Here is a 17293-nt window from a genome sequence, read left to right on the forward strand (position 1 = left end):
ACGGGGTAATGGGCTCTATTGGAATAGGGAAGGAGCGAAGAGGAGCCAGGAGAACCTCTCCCCTAAGGGGCATGGATGGTCTCTGGGTCCTGAGAGGCATCACCTTCCCCGCCCCCCCCCCCCCCACAGCAGTCACAGGAAACTGAGATGCTCTTGGCTCCCCTGGTCCCAGCTTTCACCTCCCCATTTGGGAGGGGCAGGAGCGCTGGGTGGGCAGGGGAGGAGCCGAAAAGTCCCTGGAGGAAACTGTGGTCAACTCAGCACTGTCCCACTCTTTCTTCTCTCTCTCTGCACACTGTCTCTCTGCAAACTGTCATTTCCTGGGTGTTGGTTTTACCCCTCTTCCCCAGAAGGATGGGCTAAAGACAGATGACAGAGGCAGAAGGTCATTTGGGTCCTGACCACAGTCCTAAGTCCCATTCGGCCCCATAGGCCTTGCATCCAGTAAGTGGTGGGCCAGGTTTGTGTGTCAACCCTGGGAGGTTTTGTGGGTGCTGGAGGTGAAGGAAGATGGGAGGTGCAGGGAGAGTCTCGGGCAAAGGTGGGGAGAGGAGAGCTGAGAGCAGAGAGAGGAGAGCGTGCCAGGCCGGGGTCCTCAGAGGGGCTGGTGGGAGAGGAAGGGGCTGGCTCAGGTGGGCAGAAGCAACCTCAGTGCTGCACCCCTCCACCCCACGCCCGTACCTTAGTTCCCTCTGTGGCCCGACCTCCTGAGGCTTGTGACATGTCACTTGAAAAAATAAGTAGATGAAAGAATCTAACAGATTTTCCTTTAGTGAATTTCAGAGGTTTTAGAATCAGGAAAATGTTGATGTTTATACATAATTTACAAAGGAAAGAGAAAAAAACCCCAAGAAACCTGGTGTGATATTTGTGAGATTCTAGACGCAGCCCTCGCAGAGATCCGCCAACCGGTGTCAAGTCCAGGGCCTCCTAGAGACCTGAGTGTGTTGTTGAGACTGTGGATTCGATGGTGGCTTCATTTGCATCTGATGACACCCAGGTGGAACCCTTGGGTGTATCAGTCATCGGGGCCGCTGAGGGGGGGGGCCCGGTGGGGGTAAGTCAGCCCTTGGAAGGGGTTGCATTTTTCTCATCAGTGGCCCTCAAAGAGTGCTTTATTGTAATCTCTCCATGGGAATGGTGTCTGGTAGGGGGGGCGGGGAGGAGGCATTTGTCTAATTTCCAGAGAGGAACAGGATGTGTCTGTGGCAGACACGGTCACTGGAGCTCGGAGTCCAGGTACTCCACTCGACTTCTTTATTTTTAACTCACTGTATTCTTAATGAGGAAGTATTTTAAAATAAATTGCAGATATCCTGACATTTCACCCTTAAATAATTCAGTATGCAGCTCTGAAAAAAAAAAAAAGAGCTTCTTGCTACATAGCAAATTAACATTATCATAACCAATGCAATTAAACACCATTTAATAGACTGTACTACCCAGTCCATATGAGCAGAAATTCTGGTGTGTGCAAGCGAGACCGCCAATTTCCCCAGAATGCCCCTCCTTGGGCCTGGTGTAGAGCCTGGTCCTCGAAGGAGCCCAGAAGGGAGGCTGAGGACTACAAAAAAAGGAGGTGGATTTCTGAGGAAAAGATCCCAAGCCTGGGAGCCTGAATTGTCCCTGGGTACCAGCATGCTGCCAGACTCTTAGGGGTGAGTGGAGATGGGACAGGGGCTTCAGCCCCTTCCTGGGACCTTGTGTCCTCGCTAGGGAGCACATGAGGTTTTGGCTACTCCAAAGACTAATGTGATCCCATAGCAAAGCTCCTCATTAAGATGCGTGTTTTTTCCATACCACCAAGCAATTAATGCAGTTCTTCACGGACACTGACTGGGTGTTCCACAAATGGAACTTCGTCCTGACACTATTGACCTGGGGTCAGCACCAGATCCCGCAGGTTAAGGGCTAGGTCCCAAAAGACTGCTCCCACTACAGACCCCAGTCACAAGTCCCAGGTTGTCACCTGTGCTTCTAACCGGCTACAAATCGGGGGTTCCCACGACCCCTTCCTCGGGCTCCACTAATTTGTAGAGTGGCTCACAGAACTCAGAAAACTTGTTGACTCACTAGATTACTGGTTTATTACAAAGGATTACCAGTTTATTACAAAGGATATTAAAGGGTATGAGGCAACAGTCAGAGGAAGCAATGCATAAGGCGAGTTTCAGAGTGCAGGAGCTTCTGTCCCAGGGTTGCTTGGGGCCTGGTACCGGGGTACGTGGAAGCATTCTGGTTCCCCAGTGTGGATGCACCACAAGCCCCATCCTTCCTTGGATTTTTTGGAGGCTCCCTTACATAAGCACCATTGATTAAATCGCTGGTCATTGGTGATTGATTAAACTTTCAGCCCCTCTCCCCTCCTGGGAAATCAGGGGATGGGATTAGAAGTTCCAACCCTCTAACCACAGTTGGTTCCCCTGGCAACCAGCCCCCATCCTTAGGGGGTTTCCAAACGTCAGCACATTAACATAAACTCAGAGGTGGTGGCAAGGGGCTTGTTATGAATAAACAAGTCACCCATGTCACCTTTATGGCTCTGAAGCCATTTTGGGAACTGGAGACAGAGACCAAATATGACAAAAGATGCTTCCATCTCAGGAGCAAAAGAGGCTTTGATTGGGGCACCTGGGTGGCTCAGTCTGTTAAGTGTTCGACTCTTGATCTCAGCTCAGGTCTTCATCTTGGGGTCCTGAGTTCAGGCCCCATGTTGGGCTCCATGCTGGGTGTGGAGCCTACTTTAAAAAAAAAAAAAAAGAGGCTTTGATTGCTCAGGAGACTCCAAGGATTTTAGCAGCTGTGAGCAGGAACCGTGGATGAAGACCACAATAAACATGTATTATAAATTGCAATATCACACTCATCCTTGCTGGGCTCCCTCTGCCACTCTCCGGTGCCCACCAGCGTCCCGCTTCTCCCATCCCCTCCCCAGCCACCTCCCGTCCAACTTTGTTCCCACACCATTGCTCCTTCCCTCTGTCCGCACTGGAATCTTCTATAGGGGACCCTCCACCTATAGACCCTGAGTTCAAGGGCTGCTGGCTCCTTCTGTCTGTTTGTATCTCATGGTGCTCTGTCCCTGGCAACCCAGCCAGGCGCAAGAAAGTTCATCTCATGCCCATCGGCTTAGCATCCTGTGGAAGGGGCTTTAGAACTCTTCTTCATCCCCTTTGTTTTCCAGAGAAAAACAGAAGTTCAGAGAGGGGCAATGACCTGCCTAAGCTTACACAGGGCTGAGCTGAGACAATTAATCGGGGTCTTATTTCCAAGCCTTGCTCACCCTGTGCCTCTCTGCTCACTGGGCTTATGTGCAGTGCCCTTCCCTGCTTAGAACAGCACCGACGGGGGTTTCTGGGCATCCAGGGGCCAATGGGAGAACTGAGGATAAAAAGGGAGATGATGGAGAAAATAGGGCAAAGTGGAGAAGTTGGTTCCCTGGAGATCAGATGTGGGAATGCAGGACAGTTTTAGAATTTGAAGAAAACTTAGGCTGGCTCAGGTGGAGGAGCGTGTGACTCTTGGTCTCAGGATCGTGAGTTCGAGCCCCATGTTGGGTGTAGAGATTACTTAAATAAATAAAACTTTAAGAAACAAAATAAAACAAACAAAAAAGAATTTGAAGAAAACTTAGGAAACAATATATAATCACATAATTTTATAATTTGCAAGGCTTGTCCATTTGCATTGTTTATCTAAGTCCTCCCAATAGCGTGGTGGTAATATTTATCTCCCTACAGGCGAGGAAACCAGTCTGGAGAAGGTCAATGACCTACTGAAAGTGACAGGTGGTTTTACTGGCATCTGGGCTCCTGAGTTCCATCAGGATTTTCCACTGCATGTTCCACCTGCAATCAGAGCAGGAATCCAGGAGGGAGAGGTCAGGCACTGCATCAGAACAGCACCCAGATGCAGAGGCAACCCCTTTCCCATCCCATTACACTGGTTTGGTCACCACAGCCTCCCAGCAAGGAAGAAGGCTACCCCTGGCCACTGCTGGCCTGAAGAGAGTTGTCAGTGAATATGCATGTGTTTTGGGCCTAGGTTGGTCAGTTTCTTCACCCTGATTCTCTCCTGTGTTCCCCTTTGCTGTCCTCCAAGAAGAGGAGCCAACTCCCTGTAGGCTCTCTGTGCCTTCAGCTAGATTAGCTCTGAGTTGCCCCTGCTGTGGAACAGGTGAGTCCTCTTCCTACTACACTTCATTCCCTCTTAAAGCTCAGCATTCGTTCATTGTGTCCTCCATATATCTGATGCTACTTAGTAATCCAATATATATCATCCTACTTAGTAATCCAAATAGCTTGGCTATTACCAGTTCTCCCTTTACTGCTGAGGAGCTTGGGCATAGAGACCTGAAGAACATTCTCCAAATTCACTGAGCCAGTAGGGGAGAAGGAGAAGGAATCCTTGCTGTGTACTGGCAGAAGGTTTAGCAATATTGCCACTTGCAGTAATGTGGAAAGTAGAAAAAATACGTAATGAACTGGGTGGTATAGCTAAGGTCTCCGGGTGAAGTGTTGAGGTTGCTGCCTGGTTTCCTCTTGCGGCTTATTGGAAACTGTGAGTGCAGGGAGGTAAACTATAGGCAGGACTATTCAACACAAAGGAGCTGGATCCTGATGGCTTTGAAAATTCTCAGGATCTCCACACAGTGAATGATGCTGAAGTGAAACCCAGGACGCTTTCAGGAAAATATGGTCTAAAGATGAAACCAAGGGTGGCTGTGGAATCCCTTGTTAGGACCTGAGAAAGATAAAGGTAATGCTTTAGACAAAAGCCCCCTAAGGAGCTTGAGGGTGTGTGCCTCATGGATTCCTTCAATGAAACTCAAGGGCTTCTATGATGCTAAAAGATATGACCCCTTAGCTTCTCAGCAGAAGCCCAACGTAGGGAAGAGACCTTATCTTGAAGAGATTTGTGAGTATGGCTTAATGGATTTCAATAAGATTCACAGGAGACTCACACATTTTTTAGAGAGTGATATTCACAAGACAGCTTGGACTGAAAGGAACAGAGTATAAAATTTAAAAAAGGCCTTTGTATCCTCCCAAGTCTACTGGAAGGAATCAGGTTGAGAACACTGTGAAGATGTACATACAGGCTGCCTTTCATGGAAAGTGAAGGATGCCTCAGAGTGCAGACCTAGGAGCCCAGCATGAGGGGCCAAGAGCCACGATGAATCATCCCCAGGTAGAAGCAGGACAGAGTCCGAATCAAGGAATTTCCAACATCTGTCCAGCAGAGCTCCAGTTTTTCCATGGATCAGTGCTCTGTTGGCTTCCCAGGGATATCTCTCGTGCTATCCCAGGCCTGTATCACCATTGTATGTTGGGTTTGTATCTGGCAGATAACTCATCTCTTCTGCCCACAGGTCTTCATGTGAGAACTAACTGCACACGAGGAGCTGTATGTAAGGAACTGCACTGAAGGAGCCTCATCCATACCTGGGCCTGATTTAAGCAACAATCTTTTGGACCTTTAAGCGACAAACTTCTGGACCAATTTGCCGATGCCATATTCAAGTGAGATTTGCGGAGGCTTTTGGAGGGGATTGTGTGTATCTTTCTTCTCTCCATTTCTTTTTTTTTTTTTTTAAAGATTTTATTTATTTATTTGAGAGAGAATGAGAGAGAGCACATGAGAGGGGGTAGGGTCAGAGGGAGAAGCAGACTCCCTGCTGAGCAGGGAGCCCGATGTGGGACTCGATCCAGGGACTCCAGGATCATGACCTGAGCCGAAGGCAGTCGCTTAACGAACTGAGCCACCCAGGCGCCCCTCTTCTCTCCATTTCTTTATCTTTCATTTTTACCTTTTGACTCCCTTCACCCGTGAGTGTATTTTGGATGAGTGTATTTTGAATGTGGGAGAAACCTCAATAATTTGTGGCCAGATGAGGTACTGCAGGGGTTCCATATCTCTTCCTTCAAGAGATGGAGCCCCATCCCTCTCCCTTTGAGTATGGGCTGGCTCCAGCAACCAGCTTCTGATGAAGTGTGTGTGACTTCGGAGACTAGGTTATGAAAGGCACTGTGACTTCCTCCTCAGTCTCTCTTGGATCAGTCACTCTGGGGAAGTTAGCTCCCACATCATGAAGTAAAGTCCACATAGTGAGAAACTGAGACCTCGTCCTGGCAACCATGTGGGTAAACCATCTTGGAAGTGGTCTGGTTGTCAAGCTTTCTGATGACCCATTTCTTGCTGACGTCCTGACTGCAATGCATGAGAGATTCTGAATCATGAACACCAGTTAAGATGTTCCCAAATTTCTGACTCCCCCCTCCAGACCTATCTTTGAGATAATAAATATGTCATTTGTTGTTTTATGCTACTAACTTTTCAGGTAACTTATTACACAGCATCAAATGAGTTGGGAGGAACATGACAAGATTTTGTTGTTATTGTTGTAAGCCAAGGGAAAAAAAGCATTTCAAGAAGGGAGGAGTGGTGAGTCATATCCAATGCTGCTCATCTTTCCAATATGATGAGTTTTGAGGACTGACCTCTGGAGTTAGTCACTGGAGACTGGGGGAAGATGTTTCAGGGAGTGGTACAAACAAAGGCCTGATTGGAGTGGGTTCAAAAGACAACAAAAAGAAAGATATTGGGGGCTGAGAAAAACTCCTTTTATGGGTTTTGTCATAAAGGGCAATAAAATGTGGAGCAGTAGGTGGAGGTGCTGTGGGGTCAAGAGAGAGTTTTTAATACATCATAACCCATTTATATTCTGGTTGTCATGACACATGAGAGGGGGGCAAACTTCTGGAGCAATTCTCTTATGTAGGACAAGAGAAGATGGGATGGGTCCTATGTGGAGAGTTTGGCCTGTGATGGGAAAAGGGAGAAGAGAGTGCACTTGGGGTACAGAAGGGGGGTGATTGATGGGTGCAGTTGGACCAAATAGGCCTTGTTGTTCTCAGTGAGTTCAGATGCAAGGGCACCAGCTGAGGGTGAAGAGAGGACACTGGAGTTTGAGGGGCCAGAGGGCGGTGTGAACTAGAGGTCTAGAATGGAGACCACTTGTGTACAGGGAGACACTTCGCATGATAGGTTGGTTTCCTCCAGCCATGTTCAGCTTTAGGACAAGATGCAGGATGGAGCAATGGAAAGCTGGATACAACCAGGGCTGGAGTTGTGCCAGGGGAGTTCAATGAAAGCAGAGGGGGAAAAGGAACTGAAACTGTGTGCCAAAGAGTGATTGTAAGGATGGGCCATGGAATCCAAGGGAAAGGAAAGCATGAGTGAGTTGAGGGAGGGGAACAAAATGGCAGGACTAGTGGATCAGGGATCCCAGTAGTGTTGAAAAGGCACTGTGTTCAGGTCAGTAGGCTTGAGTTAGAGAGACAGGTGGTGGCTGGAAGGTGGGTGCTCCAAGTTGAGACCAAGGAGGGGAGCTGCTATTCCTGCTGACCATCTGAATGGGTGGCCAAGGCAGGGAAAGGGATGTCATCATTGTGGGAGAGGAGGTCAGGAACTGGGAGGCCAGGGATTTGGAAAGATCATCTATGAGTCCAAGTGGGCCCCAGCTCACCAAGGATGATGACAAGAGCCATGGGAGTGACCATGAGCCAGGGGTTAAGGCCAATGAGAAGAAAGAGGGAGACTCCAGATTGTATAGGAGATGTGATAATAATGAGGTCTATGGTATAGTCTGATGGCAGGAAATCAAATCGTGGAGCTGCTTTAGGGAGGGTAAGAAGAAAGGAAGTGGCAATGAGGAGTGAAGAAGACACCCCTCCCACCTCAGGCCTTGTGGTGAAGGAAAGTGAAATGCCCCCAACTACAGAGAGAGCAGTGTTCTCAGAAGAGAGGCAGATTTTAGTGAACATAGGAAGGTGACCTACAGAGAAGTTGAGACCACGAGTGCTCATGTTTCAGAGGGCAGAGAGAAAAGATTGATGGATTTGGGGAAGAGTGGGAAATGGGACCACTTGATGAATTCACAAGGTTTTATTGCAATGCGATCCTGGGTGATGAGGGAGGACCAGGGAGCCCTGGTCTCTTGTGATTGGGATGAATAGGGAGAAAGGAATGAAACCACAAGTCTAGGGGTTCCAGCACTGGCTGTAGGGGGGCGGGGTGGAGAAGGGGCCAGGAGTCTTTACAGGAGCAAATGGAAATCTGGGGTCTTGCTCAGTCCTGCCCATGGTGTTGGGAGTGGGGAGGGGTGGTTTGATGGAAAATCTTGGTCCCCTCTGCTCCTGCTAAGGAGGTGTGGAAGCTGTGTGAGGGAAGTGGTGGTAAATGGGCAAAAATTATATAAATCCATCTTCAAGGATGGGAGCTCCATGGACGTCTTTTTTTTTTTTTTTTTTTAAGATTTTTATTTATTCATTTGACAGAGAGAGAGTCAGCGACAGAGGGAACACAAGCAGGGGGAGTGGGAGAGGGAGAAGCAGGCTTCCCGCGGAGCAGGGAGCCCGATGCGGGGCTCAATCCCAGGACCCTGGGATCATGACCTGAGCTGAAGGCAGACGCTTAACGACTGAGCCACCCAGGCGCCCCGCTCCATGGACGTCTTAGAGCTGGGTAACAATTGGATGACTTTAGTGAACCAGAGAAAGGTGGGGGTAGGAGAAATAAGAAGTGAGTCATTTTTACCCTAGGAGCCCAGAAAGCCCTAGAAATTGGAGGCGTGGGTAGTTCAGGATGCAAACTACAAGTGGGGGCCTGGGGTTGAGAAGCAGTCCGACTAGTAGCTTCTCTGCCTCCCCCGAGACAGAGTGAGTGGGTCAACTGCCCACATCCTTTCTCCTTCCGCTCTTTAAGCCCCGCTGACAACCTTCAGGTTAGTCTCTGATGAGGGCTGAGTCACAGAGACGCCTGCTCAGGGCACCAGGCACCGCGGAGAGGGACAGTGTATTCCCTTGGTGCCCGAATGAGTGAAAACAGATGCTGGGCAGAGAGGCCCCTTTGCTTTGCTATAGTTGGTGCCTAGAACCAGGCTTCCACCCCCAGGAGCCTTTTTGGAGAAACTGAGCTGTCAAAGAGAAAAAAATGCAGCCAGGCTTGTCTTAGTCCGCTTGGGCTGCCGTAACAAAAATACCATCGACTCGGTGGCTTACAAAACATTTATTTCTCACAGTTCCAGAGGCTGGGAAGTCCAAGACCAAGTTGGCGGTGGATTCCGTGTCTGGCGAGACCTTCCTGCTTCATACAGGGCTGTCTACTTGCTGAAAGAGCCAGAGAATGCTGTGGGGCCTCTTTTATAAGGGCACCAATCCCATTCATGAGGGCTCCTCCCTCATGAGCTAGCCACCTTCAAGGCCCCCCTACAAATACCATCATCTGGGGGGGGTTAGGATTTCAACATATAAATGGAGAGGGGGTACATAACAGTCTATAACAATGCCCTTGCCAAATCAATGTAGAGTCCATAAAGCTCTGTAATACACACGGAGCATCCAAGCTTTTAACTCCTGATGGGCTGCCAAGAAGCAGCAGGGGTTTCCAGAAAGTTCTGAGGAAAGACAGAGGTCAAGGAAAGGAGAAAACAGAAGATACAAAAAGGTATTTGGAGGAAACGGCAGATACACAAGGCTTAAAAAAAAAAAAAAACCCTCAAAAGTGAAAACTTTAATATTGCCTGAGAAAAAATGGCATCCCCAAAGAAAACATGCACGCTGTAGAGGAACATTCAGAGAACAAATGGACCATTTAGAAATGTTAAGATGTGGTAGCATAAATAGTAAATCTTCGAATAGAAGAGCTGGAACGTAACCTTGAGGAACTTTCCCAGAAAGAGGAATAAAGAAAAATAGATGAAGAACAGGAGGGAAAAGAAAGAGGCTCAGTCTGGAAAGTCTGACATTGAGAGAGTAAGTGCCAGAGAGACAATAGCCCTAGGAGGGGCAGAGCCTGGGGTCAGACCAGGCTGGTTTCCGTTGTGGAGCCTCCTGCTCAGCTCGTGCAGGAAAAAGGAAGGTCACTCCTCTCTAGAGCCTGCAGCCATCTTGGTGGCAGTGAGGGCAGCACGGGGGGTGCACAGTGACATGGTGACAAGGGGTGGCCGAACTTGGCAGAGCATGAGGCCCCAGTCATGACACTGGACTCCACCCCCATGCAGTAAAAATGCACAGGGGTGTTGTTGAGAAGGAATGGATAAGGAGGAACTGTCCAGGAGGTAGGGACCAAAGGCAGGACACCAGTTAGGTGATTGACAGACTGGCCGAGTACAAGTGCCCGGTGGTGGGGATTTGCAAAGTGGGAGGAAGAGGGGGGAGAGGTGGAAACAATAGAGAGAAGCAGAACAGAGGGTCTTGGCAGAGTGTGGCTGAGCAAATGGAGATGGGGAGGGAAATGTTAGTGACCTGGGATCTTGGCTGAGCTGTAGGGCTGCAGACAGGAGGGGCAAGGGGAGGGAAGAAGGGGTATAAGGAGGAGGGGAAGGAGAGGAGGAGGGGGAGAGGGAAGACGGAGAGGGGAGCAGGAGGATGGGAGCAGGGGCATGAGGAGGAGGGCTAGGGGAGGAGGCAGTGGGGAGAGGAGTCGGAGTCGCCCACAGTGCTGGCTCGGGTTTGGTGGACAGCTGCTGCACTGGCCTTTGGCTCCCATCCCTGGACGGTGCTGGCCCAGATGCCAACTGCCTGTGAGCCACTAGCAGGCCTGGATCTTGGGAGGAGGCCAGGCTGGGAAATCCTCAGCCCTGGAGTGAGGGGTGTAGTCAAGGGTCTTGGATCAAGTTCTGGGGGACTTCTGCCTTTTCTTTGCAGTGAGCGAAGGGTTCAGAGACCAGGCAGGAGCTCCCCGGGGGCCTGGGGGAGAATGGCCATTCTTCTTGGACCCCGAGGCCTGGGGTCTGGGCCGAGCTGGGCACATCAGACACCTCCCTCTATGTTGCACGCGTGGACTCCTTAAGGCTCTGAGACGGGGTGGGGAGGGGGGTAGAAATACAGAAAGTGAGTCAAATCCACTCTTGGACCTTGTTGCTCTGTCCCCACAGCCCGTCCCTCCTTCAGCAAGCCTGCCACCAGGGACTCTTTATCTTGCCTTTCCCCCAGCCCCACCTACCTTCCCCCTCCTGCGTTCCCCGCTCCCCAGGGCACGGTTCTCCGTCCGGTGCACAGCCTCCGTCCCTCACCACTTGGGAAGGGGCTGTGCCCTGTGAGGTGCCCTGGGTTGGTGGCTGTGGGTAGACCTTCCAGGAAGGGCGGGCGGTGGGAGGTTGTATACAGTCCAGTGGTACAGGAGGAGGGATGAATCAGAGTGGGAGAGGGGCAGGGGAAGGAAGGGAGGAGAAGGAGAAGAGGCGAGGGAAAAACAGACCCAGAAATGTGGACAAGGCACTCGAGTTCGAGAGAGACACAGGGGAGCCGCTAGTGAGCATGCACGATGGATGGAGTCCGTGAGGGATTCCTCTGGACAGCCCTGTTGGGTATAATTTTTCCTGCCTCTGTGTTTGCCGGCTGATTCCCTGTCTGACCATGGGTCTAGGGACAGAAGCCGTTTCCTGCTCCATTTCCCCCCAAGCCCAAGCAAACCCACTCACCGGACAAGCAGAGCTGATAGCACCAGGCTCTTGGCCACAAGCAGTGCACAGAGCATGGGGACCAGAGTGCTGGGGGCTGCAGGGTGAGACTGGAGGGTGGAGTTTTGTTGCCTGGAGGACAGGGGACAAGAAGGGGAAAGGAGCGTGTTGGGGGGCAGCTCTCACGTGCGGGCCCCTGAGCCAGGGCCGTCTGGCAGAGGGTCCCAGAGGGTCCCACCCTGAACTCACTGTGAAGGGGTGGTGAGGGCAGAGGAAGCCCCAGGGGCCTCCCTGGCTCTTCCAGTGGGGGGCACAGAGCTCTGGGTCGGTGATGAGACCAGCTCACCTGAAGCCCGGATGGCCTGTGTGGAGGCACGAGCTGTCAGCAAGAGAGAAAGAACCCTTGTTAGCTGGTGGGACAGCGTGTCTGTTCTGGCTGGTGGGAAAGATGGGACAGGGGCCTGGGCTGGACTGGGAACAGCCCATCAACCCTGGAAGAAACCAATTCATGGCGGTGGGACTGGGCTGTGAAGTCCTGTGGCTCAACACTAGATAGAGCTGCGGCTCAGGCTCTGTCCAGTGCCTGTGGGGGTATTCCTGGATCTGGGAAGAGCCCTGGAAGAGGAGTCAGGATGCCTGGGCTTCCCTCCAAGCATTTGTACGCGTCTGGAAGGGCAATCTCTAGCTCTCAGCCTCCCTGAGTGTAGACAGAGTCACTGTCTTTAAGCAGCTCTCATCTCTGGCATCCGGTCCTTTTCTCACACTTCTGGGGCTATTAGGGGAAGGGGGCCCCTTATGGGGAACTTTAAGGCTGCTTTCCCAGCCCTGTCCTTCCTGGTTTGGCAACAGAACCCTAAGCCCCTCTGCAGGCCCCACTGCCTCAATGGCCTGTGTAAATGCCTTTTCTGGGGCCCCCTCTTAATTCTGAAACTTTGTGAGCTACTTGCCCCCCATCCCCACTGCCTTGCCTTCCCAGAAAGACCCCAGACCTACCAACGCTAAGAGCTCTTGATGGAGGCTGGTGGAAGGTCACCTCTGGAAAGGTGATGGGGCTATGAAGGAGACAGAGAGGACAATGACTGTCGGGGGTGGGTGAGGCCCAGAAGGGAAATAGATGGTGTCAGCCCGAACCTTGTGACAGGAACTGTGGTCTCTCAGTGTCCTCAGCTAGGTCTGCACACCCACCCAGGGCCCAAGAGGGGAGCAGTCTCCCCCAAGCTGGGGAAAAGAGAGAGGCAGGGGCCGAGGAGGCATGGAAGAGAGCGTACTTAATGCTGGGAAACCTCATGGCTGGAGACTTCCCTGGAGAGAGTCCCAGGCCAACGGACATGTGGACATGATCCTATCCCACAAGGGCACTCTCTCTGAGGCTGCCTGGAGCGATGACCAGGAGCAACCCCTACGTCCAAACTGGAGGAGGTCCTCAGGACCCTCAGGGAAAATTCTAGTCCTGAGCTACAGTGTGTGAGCTATGGGCTGGTCCTGGTCCACAAATTGTTTATGACCTGCCTGCACAAGGTAAATATAGAAATCGGGAGTAAGGATCTTGAAACTTTTACATCAGTTTGACATTGCCTCAAGGTCCAAGCATGTGATTGGTAAACTGGTCCAGTTGAACAGGATATAGACCAGTTTGGGTGTTGTCACCCTGTCATGGAGGGCTCCATATGGGGCAAGTTACATGACAGCAGAAGCAGGACCATGACACTTGAACATTAGTTGGTCGACTCTAACCCAAAAGTGTATAAACACCTGAAAAAAATTATTTTTATAATTTGTTACTCTTATAATCATTGAGATTTTCAATCTATCCTTTTAAAAAAATTTAGAGTTTAACATGATTAGGTAAGACAGAGTAGTGATTAGCTCATTCAAGGACTACTTAACAGCAAAACAAAGTCACTGAGCTTTTTATCTAGAAAAGCCATCTGTTTTCTGAATGTCTCAGTAATAATAAACCAATAATAGTGGAATTAATTCTAAAGATACTTTCCCTTCTGAAGTTATTCCAAAGGGTTTGCATTGGTTTTATTTGAAAATGTAATCCTTCACTGTGGTAGGCAGAACAATGTCCATGTCCTACCTAATCCCAGGAACCTGTGAATGTCACCCTACATGGCCAAAGGGACTTCTCAGATGCCATTAAAGTTAAAGATCTTGAGGTGGAGAGATATTCCGGGTGGGCCCCATCTAAAGATTAGTATTTAAAAGCAGAGAGTGGCGGCGCCTCAGTGGCTCAGTTGGTGGCTCAGTTGGTCAAGTGTCTGCCTTCAGCTCGGGTCGTGATCCCAGGGTCCTGGGATTGAGCCCGAGTCTGACTTCCTGCTCGGCGGAGAGCCTGCTTCTCTCTCTCCCTCTGCTGCTCCCCCTGCATATGCTCTCTCTCTCTGTCATATAAATGGATGAAGTCTTAAAAAAAAAAAGCAGAGTGTTTCCCAGTTGTAGTAAGAGAGAAATGCAGGTGGGAAAGGGCCTCTGGCTTTGAGGACGGAGGAAGGGGGCCACAAGCCAAGGGATATGGCAGCCTCTAGAAGCTGTGAAAGCTGAAAAGTCCATAGTCTGCAAGAAAACAGGACTTTGGTCCTATAGCTACAAGGAACAAAATTCTGCCCAAGACCTGAATGAGCAAGAAGTGGATTCTATCTAACAGCCTTCAGGAAGGAGCAGAGCCTGCAGACCCCTTCCAGACTTCTGATCTGTAGAACTGTAAAATCATAAATCTGTGCAGTTTTAAGCCACTACCTTTGTGGGGATTTGTGCTGACAGCCATGGGAAATGATGACACTCATCTATAGTATGAGTTTTGTAGTTACAATGAATGAAGTACTAAAACCCAGCGAGTTAGCTGCTGAGATATACTAGCTAATGAACAAATACATCATGAAAACAAGTGACATTTACATGGAAAACATAAAACCACAAATTCAAAATAAACTTTTTTTTTTAAAAAAGAGGATTGAATTACAAAGTTCTTAAAAGCAGTCAGTATTTCACATACAAACTCTAGTGTGCTGTGGGCTTCTTGTAAAGTAGCAGCTTTGTGTTGCGAGGACAGAGTATCTATCTACAGTTATCAAACGTTATGGCAAGACTGTACTAGAGGTATTTGCTCCTCTGTGTTTTGTTAGTCAGTGGCAAGGAAGGGAGCTTAAACATCCCTTTCTATTGACACATCAGCTCCACATCGTCAGGAATTGGCAATCGAGAAGGAAGATCAGCTCCCGGAGCAAGTCAAGCTAGCAAAGTATTTTTCGTGGCAACTTGAAAAATGCACACATATTGCAAACGTAGCTATTCTTTTTATTTTACGTGCAATTTTGAACAGGATGAGAGGTTTTCCTCTGTCTCGTTTTGCTTCATTGTCAGAAACACAGCTAACCCTGAGCTGAAGAGAGCTCTGAAGAGTTGTATTATTGACCAGGGGTTTGGGGCTCCAGTTTCACGTAGGACTGTGTTCTGATGGTTGTAGCTGCTTGGGCAGGAGGACATTCTGGGGCGGTCATTCAGATTAAGGAGACTTGCTATGAAAAAGTACCAGCTGACCTGCACCGTGTGCTTCCCAAAGTGGTAAAAATTGTGAATTACATAAAGATGAATGTGTTGAATTTGACATCGTTCTCTTTATGATGTGATAATGTGGAAACCCTGCATGGTTGTTATTGCATGCCAAGGTCACAGTGATTACCGAGGGGGAGAGTTCTGTTGAGAATGTTTGATCTATGAAAAGGGCTTCTAATGTTTTGGCAAGATTGGAATCGAGTTATGACTAACTTTTTAAAGATGTGAATCACACAGTCAGCCTTGTTGATATTAGGGCTTTGAGGTTATTCTAGCAAGGGAAGAACGCAACATATTTTTCAGCGGCAAACAAAATCTCAGGGCAAAAACAAAAGTTGGAGGCTTAGAAGAAGTTTCTATGAGTTGTTACAGCATGTTCTTAATTTGGTAACAATTATCAACAGAACAGGAGATGATTTTGATATTGCATATCTGCAAAAGTACTCATGGAAAAACCTTAATAATTTGATACAATGTTTTCAATTTTATTTTCTGCTCAAAGAAGACATGTGATAGGAAGTTCATAGATCCAGAATCCATTTTTTCATCAAAAGATATTTTAAATATAAACATAACTTTATAAGATAAATTTTGGAACTAGCTAATGATGAAGGATTGAGGATGCATTTTGAAAATATAACATCACTTGCTCCCTTTTGTAAAAATTAAAAATAAAAATATTAAGCTTGTGGAAATTGATTTAAAATTCCTGGATTTCTGTCAACATAACTCTGTGAGACCGGTTTTCTATTATAAGTGTATTAAAACAAAGCATTTAAACAATTTTGAATGTGTTTTCTCTGAAGAGTTATGGTGTCCTAGTGCCATTCAGATTAGGTAAGTTAACAAGCAAAAATAATGCTCTTTTGTCACATTAAAATCCTTCAATGTGGATATACACGGTGTTTGTTCAAAGTGTGGATGACATTTAATATGGGAAATTGCTATTTCACTTCTAAGTTTTTGCTCAGTTATGACTGAGGCACAACAACGTTACCGCCAGAATGTTCAGCAACTACATCCATCACCTACATGCATACATGCGATGAACAACGTGGTCCATTTTTATAACTGAACTTTTAGCCTCGTGGACCATATGGTCTCTGTTGGAACTATTCAACTTCACTCCTGTAGCATGAAAATGGCCTCAGATCATAGATAAACAAATGGGCATGGCTATGTTCCCCAAAAAACCTTTATTTCTGGACACTGAAATTTGAATTTCCTAGAATTCTCATGTGTCGCAAGATCTTATTTTTCTTTTACTTGTATCCCAACCATCTAAAAACCATCCTTGGTTTTCAGACCTGTTTGCTGACTGCTGATTTGGGCCAGGAGGAATGGACAGCCCAACATGCTACCAACATGGTGGGGGCGGTTTGTGGCCAGTGGCCAGACATTTACTGAGCACCTACTACGTGCCAGGTACAAGCGCCTTCTCTAAAAATGCCAAGCAGTCTTGGGCTCCCCTGTGGCCAGGTCACAGGAGCTCAGGCTGGTCAGCATGCTCAAATGATCTGTTTGAGCATCTTTGAGGCTTGTAAATCATCAAGACGGACAGCGAATGAAGTGTGTGTGTGTGTGTGTGTGTGTGCACTTGTTCCCAACAGCTTTCCCAGGAGAACTGGATGGGGGGACTAGGAAACAAGGAGGCACCAGGAGGGGGCGAGGGGACCCCCGCGAAGGGGCTTACCTGGAGATACTGCCAGATAGAATCTTACGGACTTAGAGACAGAGTTGCTGGAAGCATGGTAGATTCTACACCAGTAGTGTCCTGAGTCTTCCTCCTTCAGACCAGTCATGGTGACAGTGAAGATGCCAGCGCTAGGGTTGTCCCAGATTGAGAATCGAGAGGCCTGAACCAGTCTGCCGGGACTGGAGCTGGTGACTAGCCTGGTGCACTTGAACACCGAGAGCTCCTTACACCAGCCCTTCCTCTCGTAGGGCCAGCCCTTGGGGGGGTACTGGCACGTCACAGAGAGCGTCTGCCCCGCCACTCGGTGAAGATGCTGCGCCTCCGGTAGTGCCCACGAGCCTGGAGAGCAGGCTGCAGGTCAGGGTCACACCAGCATCAGCTCCACCAGCCGTCCCCGCGCACAGAGCACTAGCGCCACATCCCACTGTCCCAGATGTCCTCATAGCACCCTCTCCTCTCTTCCCCGCGCTCTTCCCTTCCCCCTCACCTGGGATCAGCAGTGGCAGCAGCAGAAGCAGGAGCAAGGCTCTCCAGACCCTCCGGCCCTTTCCCTGTGGGCTGGTGGCAGGAGACAT

At 49.1% G+C, this 17293-nt stretch overlaps 1 protein-coding gene across 1 annotated transcript; it reads right to left on the bottom strand.

Moving 5' to 3' along the window:
• Positions 1 to 3772: 3772 nt before the first annotated feature.
• On the bottom strand, positions 3773 to 17293 carry NCR2 (natural cytotoxicity triggering receptor 2). Its single transcript, XM_032410107.1, has 5 exons — positions 17206 to 17293; positions 16716 to 17057; positions 11714 to 11843; positions 11486 to 11596; positions 3773 to 3848 (listed from the first exon to the last, which is right to left on the bottom strand). Exons 1-5 carry the CDS (start codon positions 17291 to 17293, stop codon positions 3773 to 3775), a joined length of 747 nt encoding a protein of 248 aa, XP_032265998.1.

The sequence above is a fragment of the Phoca vitulina genome, unplaced genomic scaffold (genome assembly GCF_004348235.1).
Source record: "Phoca vitulina isolate PV1807 unplaced genomic scaffold, GSC_HSeal_1.0 scaffold11, whole genome shotgun sequence".
NCBI lineage: Eukaryota > Metazoa > Chordata > Mammalia > Carnivora > Phocidae > Phoca > Phoca vitulina.

Bases quoted from the DNA above. Each gene is read 5' to 3' on its own strand.
- NCR2 (XM_032410107.1), bottom strand. From the start codon at position 17,293: ATGTCTCCTGCCACCAGCCCACAGGGAAAGGGCCGGAGGGTCTGGAGA. The intron at 11,844-16,715 runs GTAAGCCCCTTC...TCTTGCTGACAG, and splicing joins CTATCTGGCAGTATCTCCAG to CTCGTGCCTCCACACAGGCC. The intron at 3,849-11,485 runs GTGAGTGGGTTT...CTCTGATTGCAG, and splicing joins CTATCAGCTCTGCTTGTCCG to GTGGAACATGCAGTGGAAAA.